Source organism: Rutilus rutilus (genome assembly GCF_951802725.1).
Source record: "Rutilus rutilus genome assembly, chromosome: 10".
NCBI classification, from domain to species: domain Eukaryota; kingdom Metazoa; phylum Chordata; class Actinopteri; order Cypriniformes; family Leuciscidae; genus Rutilus; species Rutilus rutilus.
Genome location: NC_140215.1, coordinates 9,891,773 through 9,907,045, shown reverse-complemented (window position 1 = coordinate 9,907,045; position 15,273 = coordinate 9,891,773). Strand labels below are relative to the sequence as shown.

General features: G+C 41.4%; 1 protein-coding gene across 2 annotated transcripts in view; it reads right to left on the bottom strand.

Moving 5' to 3' along the window:
• Positions 1 to 10,285: 10,285 nt before the first annotated feature.
• Positions 10,286 to 15,273, bottom strand: part of erbb4b (erb-b2 receptor tyrosine kinase 4b) — a 290,413-nt gene continuing 285,425 nt past the window's right edge. For both annotated transcript variants that reach the window (XM_084420233.1, XM_084420234.1), the window contains 2 exons: positions 13,158 to 13,491; positions 10,286 to 11,604 (listed from right to left, as the gene is read on the bottom strand). In XM_084420233.1, coding sequence (XP_084276359.1) covers positions 10,919 to 11,604; positions 13,158 to 13,491 — 1,020 coding nt within the window. In that variant the 3' untranslated portion in view covers positions 10,286 to 10,918. The remainder of the gene's footprint in view (positions 11,605 to 13,157; positions 13,492 to 15,273) is intronic.

The following is a 15,273-nucleotide window of genomic DNA, read 5'->3' as shown; positions in this document are numbered from 1 at the left end:
ACAGGTTTGAAATCCATCCATCCATCTTCTTCCGCTTATCCGGGGCCGGGTCGCGGGGGCAGCAGTCTAAGCAGGGATGCCCAGACATAGGAACGTAGATTGACCGGTAAATCGAGAGCTTCGCCTTGCGGCTCAGCTCTTTCTTCACCACGACAGACCGGTACATCGACCGCATTACTGCAGAAGCTGCACCGATCCATCTGTCAATCTCCCATTCCATCCTTCCCTCACTCGTGAACAAGACCCCAAGATACTTGAACTCCTCCACTTGAGGCAGGAACTCTCCACCAACCTGAAGTGGGCAAGCCACCCTTTTACGACTGAGAACCATGGCCTCGGATTTGGAGGCGCTGATTCTCATCCCAGCCGCTTCACACTCGGCTGCAAACCGTCCCAGTGCATGCTGAAGGTCCTGGTCTGATGGGGCCAGCATGGCAACATCATCCACAAAGAGCAGAGATGAGATCATGTGGTCCCCAAACCTGACACCCTCCGGCCCCTGGCTGCGCCTAGAAATTCTGTCCATAAAAATTATGAACAGAACCGGCGACAAAGGGCAGCCCTGCCGGAGTCCAACATGCACCGGGAACAAGTCTGACTTACTGCCGGCAATGCGAACCAAGCTCCTGCTCCGGTCGTACAGGGACCAGATAGCCCTTAGCAAAGGCCCCGGACCCCATACTCCCAGAGCACCCTCCACAGGATGCCGCGAGGGACACAGTCGAATGCCTTCTCCAAGTCCACAAAGCACATGTGGATTGGTTGGGCAAACTCCCATGAACCCTCCAGCACCCTGGAGAGGGTATAAAGCTGGTCCAGTGTTCCACGACCGGGACGAAAACCGCACTGTTCCTCCTGGATCCGAGGTTCTACTATCGGCTGTGTTCTCCTCTCCAGTACCCTGGCATAGACTTTCCCGGGGAGGCTGAGAAATGTGATCCCCCTATAGTTGGAGCACACCCTCCGGTCCCACTTCTTAAAAAGAGGGACCACCACCCCGGTCTGCCAGTCCAAAGGAACTGTCCCCGACCGCCACGCGATATTGCAGAGGCGTGTCAGCCAAGACAGCCCCACAACATCCAGAGACTTGAGGTACTCGGGGCGGATCTCATCCACCCCCGGTGCCTTGCCACCGAGGAGTTTCTTGACTACCTCGGTGACTTCAGCTTGGGTGATGGACGAGTCCACCTCCGAGCCCTCAGCCTCTGCTTCCTCAATGGAAGACGTGACGGTGGGATTGAGGAGATCCTCGAAGTATTCCTTCCACCGTCCGATGACATCCCCAGTCGAGGTCAACAGCTGCCCACCTCCACTGAAAACAGCATTGGTAGGGCACTGCTTCTCCCTCCTGAGGCGCCGGACGGTTTGCCAGAATCTCTTTGAGGCCGACCGGTAGTCCTTCTCCATGGCCTCACCGAACTCCTCCCAGGCCCGATTTTTTGCCTCCACAACCACCCGGGCTGCAGTCCGCTTGGCCTGTCGGTACCCATCAGCTGCCTCAGGAGTCCCACAAGCCAGCCAGGCCCGATAGGACTCCTTCTTCAGCTTTACGGCATCCCTTACTTCCCGTTTGAAATAGTTGCCAAATATATAATGAGAGGACTTTTATTTTTGGATAAACTATTCCTGTAGGCGAGCAGTTGCTGGAGTTAATTTCACGTCATTTTCAGGTCCTGTTCACACGAGTAATATAAAAACACCTTATTTGATCCTAATTTAGAGCATATTACCCAATCATATGAATTATTTTAGGCTACACGTTGTCAGAAAAACAGGTACAAAAACAGCGGCAGTAAATCTCAGCTGAAGAGATCAGGTCATATTTAGATCCAGAGATGCTTATCATTTCTCTTCATGGGAAAATCCATACAGAATGTCACAGGTAAAGGGGGGAGGGCTTGGGGAATGATGGATTGCGTCTATCACACTCAATTATGTGCTTGAGAAAAGTGATTTGACTCGCTATGAGAGGGAAAAAAAGAAAGACAATACTGATCACACCCTCTTACAATATTGGATTTCCAGTGACAATACCATAAAATGTCACTGCGGGGAAAAGAGCAGAATCTGTCATGCACAAGCACACAACACAAATAATCATGCTTTATCATCTTGTGTTGTGATTATCAGAGATATTACGTTTTAAGGTGGTTGCAGTGCAATTCAGGTATAAGTGCAGCAAGAACTTTCATCAGATTGCAGTTTAAAGCACTACTCAGACGGTAATGGTTTCTCATGGTGACGTCTGTAAAATGAACATTTGCATGGCTCCTCGATCTATGCTAAAACTCAGAAATACAAACGGCAGGTAATTCAAACAGGAACGAGAAAGTGGTAATGTAATTTTATTCAGCACACTAACATTATCTATACTACGTTACAGACATAGTCGAGAACACTCAACCTGTTTGTGTCAAATTATACGTGAGGGTCAGATGTAAACAAAACTAGATGGTGCTATGACTCACCAAACCAATTTGGTCAGCAATTTTTTTTACTAACTTTTCCCTCCCTACAAGAATACAAAATAACATACAATTACAAAAAAAAAAAAAACTGTCCTGTCCCAACGTCCCATGACTGCCAGGTAATTTGGCTTCTGAGAGAAAAACAAACATTTCTAATTTGGACGCAATAAAATCACAGACTAAATGCTGAAACTACCTCACATTCCCCTATGAAACATTTACCATCTGAATAGGGCTTGAGTTAAACAAGCCTTCTGATGAAACTAAGTGTTGAATATGCATTCAAGATCACATGGCCAGAATGTCTTCTAGTGGTTCACTGTGACATTTGGTGCTATATCTCAGGTTTTTTTTAGAATGCTTAAAAAGGTTGTAGCATGTGATTTTGAAATCTGAAAGTGTTCAGAAGTGGTCTTTAAGAGTCTGAATCATTGCCTTGAGATGACTGCAGACTTGACAGACTCTCGCTATCCATCAAGACATTCAAAATGCTGTGAAAAAATGTCAGATTTTGACATTCAAAAAGTAAAACTCTCTGAGCAGTCTTAACCCTAAAACAGGCAACGTGCACCACAGGATACATTCTCTTTAATCTCTTGTAGGAGGCATGAGAAAGAACTTAGTTCAAATTTTCTGTGCTCGTTTTGTCAGTTTGACCTAAAGCCAACATGTCCACCCATGGAGCGGGACATTCTTACTTTGTAGAAATTAGGCATAATATTAAGCTTACTTTTCTTCAGCAAAAAGTGCAAAACAACTGCTAATATTAATTGTGAACATTAGTGGTGGGGGTACAGTCGAAATCTTGTTCCAGGACCTTATAGACCCCTCTGTATACAGTCCCCCTTTTCAATCTATGCATTTTGAGTTAAAAGAAAATTGTGCAAATGTTAATATTCACATGTAAAACTAATATTATTATGCTTAGTTAACTACATCTTTGCATTTTTAACTAGACATTTTCTTGCAGGGTTTCACACGGCTCATTTTATGGTAGACCAGGGGTGTGCAACCCTGCTCATAGAGGGCTACTATCCTTCAGAGTTTAGCTCCAAACCTGGAGCTCCTAAATCAAGCACACCCGAAAAATCTAACCAAAGTCTTCAGTATTACTTTGAAAATTACGTTGGCTCTAAATTGCATTATATGATTGATTAGGGATGGAGGACTGTGGACCTCTAAGGCTAGAGTTGCCCACCCCTGAGGTTGATGACGAGACAGTTCAGCAGTGTAAAAATACAAGTAATGTATATGCCTCAATTTTAGGACACTTTGACATGTCATACATGCAGGATATACAGTGGGGAGAACAAGTATTTGATACACTGCCGATTTTGCAGGTTTTCCCACTTACAAAGCATGTAGAAGTCTGTAATTTTTATCATAGGTACTCTTCAACTGTGAGTGACAGAATCAAAAACAAAAATCTAGAAAATCACATTGTATGATTTTTTAAGTAATTTGCATTTTATTGCATGACATAAGTATTTGATACATCAGAAAAGCAGAACTTAATATTTGGTACAGAAACCTTTGTTTGCAATTACAGAGATCATACGTTTCATGTAGTTCTTGACCGGGTTTGCACAGACTGCAGCAGGGATTTTGGCCCACTCCTCCATACAGACCTTCTCCAGATCCTTCAGGTTTCGGGGCTGTCGCTGGGCAATACGGACTTTCAGCTCCCTCCAAAGATTTTCTATTGGGTTCAGGTCTGCAGACTGGCTAGGCCACTCCAGGACCTTGAGATGCTTCTTACCGAGCCACTCCTTAGTTGCCCTGGCTGTGTGTTTCGGGTCGTTGTCATGCTGGAAGACCCAGCCACGACCCATCTTCAATGCTCTTACTGAGGGAAGGAGGTTTTTGGCCAAGATCTTGCGATACATGGCCCCATCCATCCTCCCCTCAATACGGTGCAGTCGTCCTGTCCCCTTTGCAGAAAAGCATCCCCAAAGAATGATGTTTCCACCTCCATGCTTCACGGTTGGGATGGTGTTCTTGGGGTTGTACTCATCCTTCTTCTTCCTCCAAACACGGTGAGTGGAGTTTAGACCAAAAAGCTCTATTTTTGTCTCATCAGACCACATTACCTTCTCCCATTCTTCCTCTGGATCATCCAGATGGTCATTGGCAAACTTCAGACGGGCCTGGACATGCGCTGGCTTGAGCAGGGGGACCTTGCGTGCGCTGCAGGATTTTAATCCATGACGGTGTAGTGTGTTACTAATGGTTTTCTTTGAGACTGTAGTCCCGGCTCTCTTCAGGTCATTGACCAGGTCCTGCCGTGTAGTTCTGGGCTGATCCATCACCTTCCTCATGATCATTGATGCCCCACGAGGTGAGATCTTGCATGGTTGCCCCAGACCGAGGGAGATTGACCGTCATCTTGAACTTCTTCCATTTTCTAATAATTGCGCCAACAGCTGTTGCCTTCTCACCAAGCTGCTTGCCTATTGTCCTGTAGCCCATCCCAGCCTTGTGCAGGTCTACAGTTTTATCCCTGATGTCCTTACACAGCTCTCTGGTCTTGGCCATTGTGGAGAGGTTGGAGTCTGTTTGATTGAGTGTGTGGACAGGTGTCTTTTATACAGGTAACAAGTTCAAACAGGTGCAGTTAATACAGGTGATGAGTGGAGAACAGGAGGGCTTCTTAAAGAAAAACTAACAGGTCTGTGAGAGCCGGAATTCTTACTGGTTGGTAGGTGATCAAATACTTTTCATTATTCATTAAATGAAATTCATTATTTGTTTATTTATTAATTATTTAAAAATCATACAATGTGATTTTCTGGATTTTTGTTTTAAATTCCGTCTCTCACAGTTGAAGTGTACCTATGATAAAAACAGACCTCTACATGCTTTGTAAGTAGGAAAACCTGCAAAATCAGCAGTGTATCAAATACTTGTTCTCCCCACTGTATTTTGTATATAATTTTTTTTTTTGTTGCATCAAATAAATCAGAAATATTTATGACTTTGGCTTTTTATACCCTAATAGGGCAACACATCCTGGGATACAACTCATAAAATCCAAACTATAGGAAATATTTCAAAAAATTCCTTTGATATGTTTTACTTAAGTCCAGATGATATATATATATATATATATATATATATATATATATATATATATATATATATATATATATATATAAAAAAATATATATAAAAAAAAGTACAATGATTTTTGCTGATGGTTTACCACTCATGCCTGTTTAAGGGTTAATGTCATGTTTAAAGAATGTGAGATGCATTCCCTTTTGGAAAAATAAATAAATACACATACACAGACACACACAGACACTCACATATCAGGTGTTGTATTTATTTATTTATTTATTTATTTATATTAAATTAAAAATATAGATTCAGGTAACAAAACTGTGAAACAGTATTTAAATGCTCTAGCTTTGGGGAATGGGAAAGCTGTGGTGGAGAAAGTTACTGTGACCAGAGCTGAAGACTCACACTGTATGCCTGGATCAAAAATGACAAGACTTGACTTTAGTTCTGACGAGCCGTCACTCAATAACAATGCGGCCAAATGAACACTACAGGCAATTAGTCCTCTTGACAGCATGAATAATACACTCTGACTTATGAATCTCTTGGAGAAACACCATGGCAGATGCATTTGAGAAGGTTGAGCTCAGGGACTGTGGCTTTCACCGTAATTTTTCGCTCGCTCGCTCGCTAAGCCTGAGCTCACCGTGTGGTTGGCTGCAGATGGGAAACGAGATGGGAGATTGTGCATGAATAGGAATTACATACTGAGAAAGAATTCGACACTACCGATATGACCCGGACTAAAGTCAGGGAAAGCTTAACTGGAGTTGAGAGAGATTCCTGGGAGATTCAAATGCTATCGTCACGCAGCTGCAGATTCCCCACGCTGCATTCTGTACAAAAAGAGAAAATTGTGGGGTGAAGGGTGAAGGGTGAAGGGGGAGGGCTATACCTGACAGAAAGAAAACATCTACCTCTTGAGCATGGGTAGGGGTTAAAGAACACAAAAACGCACCAAGCCGGGCTACATACAGTCACGAAAAAACACACCGAAGTACTAAAATAACCTGCAAGATCTACAAAATCAAATATGTGCTGTTCAAATTACAGATATATACAGCCATCAAATAAGAATAATAATCTCACACTCAATATAAGTGAACAAAACATAATGGGGGGAAAAAGGTCAGTCGAAAAGAGCGCAAGTTTTCTCAGCTATTTACAAACATCTGGCCAATTCAACTGTCTATAAAAATACTATTCACATTTTCTCATTGACGTACAGTAGTAAAATCATGAGGAACAACCATTCCAAATGTCAATGTTGCAGGAAGATGTTTTTCTTCCCTTTATTTGTCCTTTGTGATATAAAATGACTTTTTAAACTGTGCTTAGTCTACCGATACTTCCCGACTACCTTGACACATGCAAAATAAGTTCCAGTGAGCAGAGAAATGAAATTATCAAAAAATACAACAAAAAAGGGGGCACAACTAATGAGAAGGACCCAAAAGAACAACATGTGCTTGTTTCCATCTGACACTGCAGATTTGATATGCAAATATGCATGATCAGGTCAGCAAAGGTAGACTCAAAAACACTGCAAATGAATTACATTTTATCATTAAATGCCCAAACATATTATAAGTACCCTAACATTGTTTTTAGTAAAGCTTATTGCCTCCCAATACTGTAAAATATATGATGGCAGAGTCATTATAAATCCCTTTTTGAGTTATAGGGCCCATTTAAAAACATGAAGAGGATTTTATGTGCCTAAATCAACTAGTTGACAAATGTGTTAAACAACAATGTATATTTAAAAAATAGAAAAAAAATATTTATGGGTGAATTCACTAAAGTTTCACACAAGTCAAAACCCTGTATTTTCGAACCAATCACCTACAATCGTTCAACCATATGCTAAAAGTGGTAAAATAGTTCTGCGCTTTATTTAATGAAGTCTTTGCTTTCAGCGCACTGTATACACGCCTTATGTAAATTAGGTTATCAACTCATCGCTATTGGCTATCACTCCTGACAGAAATCAGGCGGTAAACCATTTGACATTTTAAGCAGATGTTTGCGTACATAATTCATCAAATGTTGATTGAATGATGGAGAAGAACATTACAACCAGTCACATGATGCGAGTTGTAGTAAAGTGCACTTCAAGCAATTTAAAGAGTTGATTCAAGTGCCCGGATCTCAATACTGGAGATTTAAGTCTCCTGCATCCTTCACAACCAAGATCAGGATTTACAAATTGCATTCAGCACAGATTCTGTGTGCGCATTTGTACCGTTAATTGATCTGCATAATTATTTTAGTAAATCGGGCGCATGTGCAAATAAACAACGCAATCAGTGGTTTCATTCTTAGTGCACTCACCCATCATATTTTTTTTATGCAATGTTTAAAAAAAGGGGGAATATACTGTAAGCATTCACCAATATCTCACCACTCTTCACATTATTATCTCCAAGTCCCTGCAGGAATATTTACACAAGTTCAAGATGTTTGTCTCATGTTCTTCTAGGTTCTGCTAAAAGTGAGTCACCAATAAACGATGTGCAGCGAGACAAAATGTTTGTGCTCCAACGAAACTTCATCTCCCAGAAAGTGGAAATGTTTCTGACGAGAATGAGTCCCATCTTCTAACAGTCTCGAACTGAAAGCCTTTGCAAACAGTCTCTAATATCACAATTCAGGGATCCTTCTCCCTCCGTTTTGGACTAGTTGTTCCTCACGTGATGGATTTAGTAGATCGTTCCCCACCCTGTTTTCACAGGAGTTGCTACATATGTAGATTTAGATGCCCTGACCTGTGGTGACGTTATCAGTAGCGTGTACATGAGGTCCTTGTCTTTTATCGGGTTGAGAGAAGAGCTGTCCATCCCCCGTGTGGTAACTGAAAGCTTCAACCCTCTTTGCACAATAAGCAAGAGTGTTTTCATGGAGGTTGTAGTACTTTGGACTTTTCATAACCAAAAGCATTTGTCACAAATACAAAAACAAATGAATAAAAATGAATAAAAATATAATTTGGCCTTAGTTCTAGTACTACGTGCTTCATAACTTTTAAAATAGTTTTCAAATTCTATAGGAGCTAAAATGAAGCAGTTTCAAGTATCAGTTTCATTCTGTAAAAGCATCTTATATTATTATTATTATTATTATTATTATAGGTAATCTTTGCGTTCTTTTACTGCAACCCATCTTAAATTATGCTCTATTCATTTTATATTTAAGGTTAAAAGCTTGAGATAAATACTTCAATTAGTAAACATCTGTGTTTGGCAAAATTGCCATGTGTCACTAACATTCCCTGATTTTGTTTCCAGTAGAGAGCCAAAAATGTCATTTGTCTAATCTGTTATCACATGGGAACAGCAATATCCACAATGAAAGGAACTCCGCTCTATCTTTGTTATGTTCATTAATTAAAGTGCTCCACGTAACCGTAAACCTTCATATTCATAAGCACAAAAAACCATTGAAAAAAGGGGGAAACAAATGACAGAGCAAAACAAATGTATGTGGGCGGGTGGTGTTTGCTATCGTCATGTGAGCTATGATTATAATAAATGAGTATTCAATCAGTGCCGTTGGTGTTAAAAACAAACTCATGCGGCTGTGCCAGGCTGTTAAGTGCTATAAAACCATTTCACATCTCCAAACCAGCAACACAACATCATTATTATATCTCTTAGCAGAAAAGCAGAGTGTCTGGCAGTGCTCAAAACTATACATGAATCTGGCCTTAGAAACCAGGATGACGTGGTTGGTATTGAAGATGTAGCAGTTGTTTTCCAACATGCTCAAATAAGCCGTGTTATCTTCCTTAACTTGTATCCGTGTGGCTCCATGAGACTCTTCTTATAGAGAAGTCATAATGGGAGACAGTTCAAATGGAGATGACAGATTTGAGGCAGTCTCATCTCTGACCTCGGGGCAAATATTCCATTTGTATGTTCTCATTTGTTCCTCATAGTACTGTATGATGATGATGATGGAATTCGCATACCTTCTCGATTTCAAAATGTCCCTCATTGTTGCAGTTTTAATGTACCCAGCTACAAAAAGCTGCCATCTTGATAGCAAGTCTGGATATTCACTCGCACGGGGATAAGGTTTATACAGTTGTAACAGTTTTCCGGCCATATTTCAGGACAGGAGCCAGGCGTGATGTGATCTGTCGAGTCTTCTGTGCAAACCTGGTCCTCTGTAGCTGTGTAAATATCCATTCGAATATCCATGTGGTCGCTAGTATTGATTTTAGCTTCTAAAGTTCAAGGTAGACCCATTCCGGGTTTTTTATTCCACACATTAAATGACAAAATAAGGAAGGCTACCTTAAGGTGACAAGTCCGTGAGCGTACAGATCAATGCTGGCTAGATCAACAATAAAAATGTTATTACAGTAGACTGTTGCAGATCTGCTTTTATGAAGTTATTGATTTAGTTGCGGTCTCGTTCATATGCGGGCTGATACTGTCCTCAGCTCGGAGTGCTTCTCTTCATCAAATTGCCTTTACACATGTAGTTTTACAGACGTCCAATGCGGTCCGCTGGACTGTTTCCAGTTGTGAATCGTTCCAGTCTTGCGACTCAAAAGGAGGAGAGAGCGGCTCAATATAAGTAATAAAAAGTGCCTTGTTTGAGTAATATGATGTGCATAAAACCAGATGAATTATGGCGATATTTTGAACAGAACATCACATAATGTGTTGTCTTTTGAAGATGTGCCATCTGAGAAGGTTGTGGTCCTGGTTGACAACACACTCTAATGATGACTCTATAATGTTTTTGTATGTAGCATACAACCAGGCCTGTCGCTTACATTTTTATGAGTTTCAGTTATTAGGCAACATCAAGGACCTTTTTGGGCCCTCTTGTCTCAGGGCCCATGGCGATATTTCCAGTACAACACATCTGCCTTATATAATCATGTATGGAGTGCTAAAATAAACTATGCTAACCAAAGTCATAAATTACAACAGACCATATCGTAGCTTCAAATCAAAATCCCCAAATGAGATAAACGATAAACATTTCTGTAATTGCACAAAAGATTGACTCTGCTATTGGATCGACCCACGTTGCATGTCATAATCAGTACTTGCTTCCAATGAGATGAGCGTAACATCTACCTTATGTTGGGAACAGTATCACTTTCCGATAGTTGGAGTCAGGTAGGGAGAAAGGTCTTAATGGTGATTGGAGTGAGGAGAGACAAGCAGATTGATGTGGTCATAAGTGACCAGTGCCTCTGGAGGAGAAGCTCACCCAAGTGGATCAGTTCCAGGTTGTTGGAGGTTGGGTGTTAAATCCAGTTCAGAGAAGAGCGGATAGATCAGGATGCTGGTGTGAGAGCCAGGGTAAGAACACACTATGACTCTCTCTTTACCTCCATCTTTCCTTCTTTGTCTCGGTCGTTGTTGCTACACGACGGTGTTCCTCTGGCGGTAGGGAGGCGGCGGCAACACGGTGCCCGGTTTTAGCGCATACTCTGACAGGTACTCCTGGTTCTCGGCCACGGCAGGCCGGATCCGACCGTTTTGCCGATAGAAGAAGCGTGTGCTGCAGTCCTGCAGATATTCTGGGTTGTGGAGAGTTGCCTTGGGGGGAAGACTGTGCTGCCAGTACTCAGGATTGTCAAATGTCTTTTTGGGCTTTATGTCGGCTTTGATGGTCCCGGAGTGAGCGGGATGGAGGTTGTGTGCTGGGTGGAGGGTGTGTCCGGGATGGGCAGAATGGAGGGTGTGGCCTGAGAGGGTGGAAATGCTTTGTTTGCCTTGGTACAGTGGCTGTGTTGAGATGTGGGCACTGGGTGCTGCCGGTTGCATGGTTTGGGAAAGATTTTGGCTGTTGGAAGTTACAGTATTTGCTGCTACTACTGCTGCTGCCACTGCTGTGTGTGCCACAGGGACCCCATTCTTCCTCAAAACATCGTGACTCTTTTCCCCAGAGTTATGGAAGGTGTTGAGGTACAGAGGGTCATTGACGTACTCATCCTCCACCTTGGGCTGCCCGTTGGAGGTGCTGTGGTAACCTCGCTCAACAGTGTGGACCTCTCCGTTTCTGCGAAGGGTGACAAAGGGGTTCTCCTCCACGGGGTTGAGATAATCTGAGAGAGAAAAGAAAAGAGCAGTGAGAAGAGAGAAGGTGGGAGACATTGTGCCAGCTAGTGCTCTAAGGATAACGTCGACTACCATTGATTTACGCAGGGTTTTTTCACAGACTCAGTTGAATGCTCTCTTTTCAAGAGATTTCAAGAGATTCAAGGATTTTTGGATCACTGTGGTGAGTGGACCTCTGTCCCTCTAGGGTGGTTCGGGGGCATGCTCCCCCGTAAGAAAATTTTGTGCTTTTTAATGTTAAATTCATCAATCTGGTGCAAATTAAACAAAGAAAAATTTTAAACTATTTTAGTTACAGTGTCTGTCTACATTACTACTACATAATAATAGTTATAATATTAATCCCATGATAGTAATAGCCATATATTGTAAAACAAATGCACTGAAAAATAAAGGAAACTTTCATAATTAGTTTTGTACTAATTTCTATACTTGAAAGAGTATATTTCTATACTTCACATTAAAGATGTGATTGGGCTAGCCCAGTGTCAATCAAGAAAAGAACCAATGGGCCGCTGATCTACGTGTTTCATGGGGTGTCAGAAAAAAAAAAAAAAGTATTCGATGTATCGGCCAAAAAAGCATGTCGGCCCACCGGGATTCTCCCGGTAGTCCCGATGGCATTAGCCTACATGCCTGGGTCACACAAAACAAAATCCTACCTGTAGCCTTTTACCATCCACTTATTTAGCTGCTGTCGCATCAATTGACATGCCATTTCCTTTCCCCTCTTCTTTTTCTATTTTTAGCCCCCAACAGCTTTTTTGCGTTATCCAACTCACTACTCGTTCCTGCTCGCTCAGCGCTCACGGCGCCTGCGCCCGCTCGCGACATTATCCCGCCCTCTTCTATGTCAAAATAATGACATTGCAACATCGCTGTCTGTATCTGACAGGACAGTTAACATTGTAGGCTAACTTACCTCAGGCTTGCTTTCCGACGTGCGGTTCTTTGTTCGGCAGTGTGTCCAGTTGTCAGACTCGCGGTGTAAAAGTCTTTGAAAACAATTCTGCCCTACTCTGACTCGGATTGGCTGTCAGGTTTCGGCATTAGGAATGATGATTTTTTTTTTTTTAAAGATGATTTATGGTAACTATAGAGATATAGCGGGTAAATGCTGGCCACGACCACGACCCCACGAAATTATATATATATATATTTTTTTTTTGGGGGGGGGGGGGGGGGGGGGGGTGATCTATCCCTTTAAAAAGTCCAGAGTGGATATGGTGAAATTTACACAGATGAACAAACAGTTATTAAACCAGGCTTTGTGCTGTATTTGTTGAGGCAATATTATTACCCTTGTAAATATGCAAGAACTGTAACCCAGGGTTTTCAATTTACAAAGTGAAATCTACACAGGATTAATCACTAACCACTGGGCAAAAGAATGAACAGTGTGATTTATTGAACAAAGACAACCCATGGTTACCAATGACACTGGATAAATAATTTGGATAAAGCGTAAGATCTCTATGTGAGCTCTTTTAGATCAATCTCCTCTACCACTCCTGCTCACTCCAGTTTATTCCTCCAGTACCTGAGGGCTTTTTGTCCTGCATAGCGCCCATGTATCCATCCTGGTTGGTCTCAGCTCTGGCTCCACGCTCACACAGTATCACAGTTGGATCTGCACTGTACCGCTGGCCACAGCTGTCCTCCCCGGTGCTCGCCCTGGGTGAAGCCTTCTTCCTGAGAGTGCCATTACAGCGGCTGTCTTCAAATGCCTCAGAGGACCCTGAGGCCCCCTGCTGGGCCATAGATTGCTTCTGAGCGGAACAGCCCGGGCTGACCGCGGACATAGCCACGACCCGTGGGATAGTGGCCATCATCTCCTCCATGCCGAAGCTGCCATCCTGGTATGCGAACTGGTTCTGCAGAAACACAAACAAGCCTTAGTATCTCTGCAGTGATCTATTTCTGTTTGCTTTACAATTAAACATTTCAAGAGGCAAATCTTTTATACTAATGAGTCTCCAAATATTAATACAGTTTGAGATTAAATGAAAACTTGGCAACAGTGAATGAACAGACGTGAGTGTAGGAACACAGCTTTCCTGATGCAATTAGAAATCACATCACAAATTAAACTATTTGTTTTTTTCTTATTCCTAATCCTCAGATTCTCTCCGTCTGCTTGTCTTTGTTTTTCAGTCTCGCTCTGAACTTGTGTTGGCAAAACTGTTGCATAAATTCACGCAGTCCCGGAACAAGTTTTTACGGTATCTCATGGTAATACCATGTTACTTTAATATATACAATGGTACTGAATAATACAAAGCCATATTCATTCATTATGGTATTTATATGGTTGTCAGCAGTATTTATTTATAGTGTGACATATACAATTACAAAACCATGGTAATACCTAGTTATGTGGGAGTACTTTTCTATGAATGCTGCAATCTCTCTGCAGTAAGTTTGCAGGTGTTCTGTCTGCTCAGAGAAACTCTGTCTGTGTCCTGAATTCAATGTCTGTATCCTTATTTTCTTTTCCTCCACCTCCCCACTAGCACAAAACTTCTCCCATCCTGTCTTCCTCAACACACACCCACGATGCTATTTGAGCAGTCTGGAGCTCATTGCTGTGAATGAAGGGTGCTGCTGGCCAGAGTATTATGGCACAAAATCTCTTTCTCGGACCTTTACCGTGACTGTTCCCTGCTGGTGGAATGATCTGCCTAACTCAACCAGAGCTGCTGAGTCCGTAGCCACTTTCAAGAAACGGCTGAAGACACATCCTTTTCGGCAGCACTTGATCCAGTAATACTAACACTTTCTCTTCTCTTCTATTCAATTTTTTTTTTTTTTTATATATAAAAAATAAAATAAAAAATTACATGCACTGAGTTAGATTAAACTGAGCAGGGTCATTGCACTTGCATATTGTCGTCCTACTGTTAGTTTAACTGCTTCTATTGTTCTCATTTGTAAGTCGCTTTGGATAAAAGCATCTGCTAAATGAATAAATGTAAATGTAAATGTATTAGTATGAAGAAGAGGAAATAGAGAGTGAAGTAAACTTTAAGGGGTGGGCAGTCTCATTAAAATGCCAGATCACGAAATGAGTAATTTTATATCACAGTAACTGTATACATCACAGTAGTTCATTTCTTCTGGGAATTAAATGAAAGTTTATCATTTCAATAAATATGTGGTAAAGCATATTACTGGATAATCTTGTAAATAAATTATTCAATTTATTGAATAATTATTCAAGAAATGATTAATACAATTTCCAATATCTACGGAATAAAAATTAATATTTAAAAATATAAACAAAATATAATTACTTAATACATAAATTAATAATGAGTAAAAACATATTTTTCAATATTTACTTCAATTTAAAATACACAGATATATACCATCACATGGTACATTTGATCATACCACACAGGTATACTGGCATAGGTCTGAGGAATTACACAACACATTTAAAAAAAAAAGTTGAATAAAGTAGTTGTTAATGTTTATGCCAAAAGAAAGCTTTTTTCCTAGTTTCCCATTAAACATTTACAACTCCGTGACCAAGGCGGAGCTGAAACACACATACACAAAAATGATTTTTCCATTATGCTCAAACTTCACAACATTTTGAGTAGAGATGAATTTGAGTTAATATTGCAATCTGCTGTTTGGGTTATTTGGCAGAG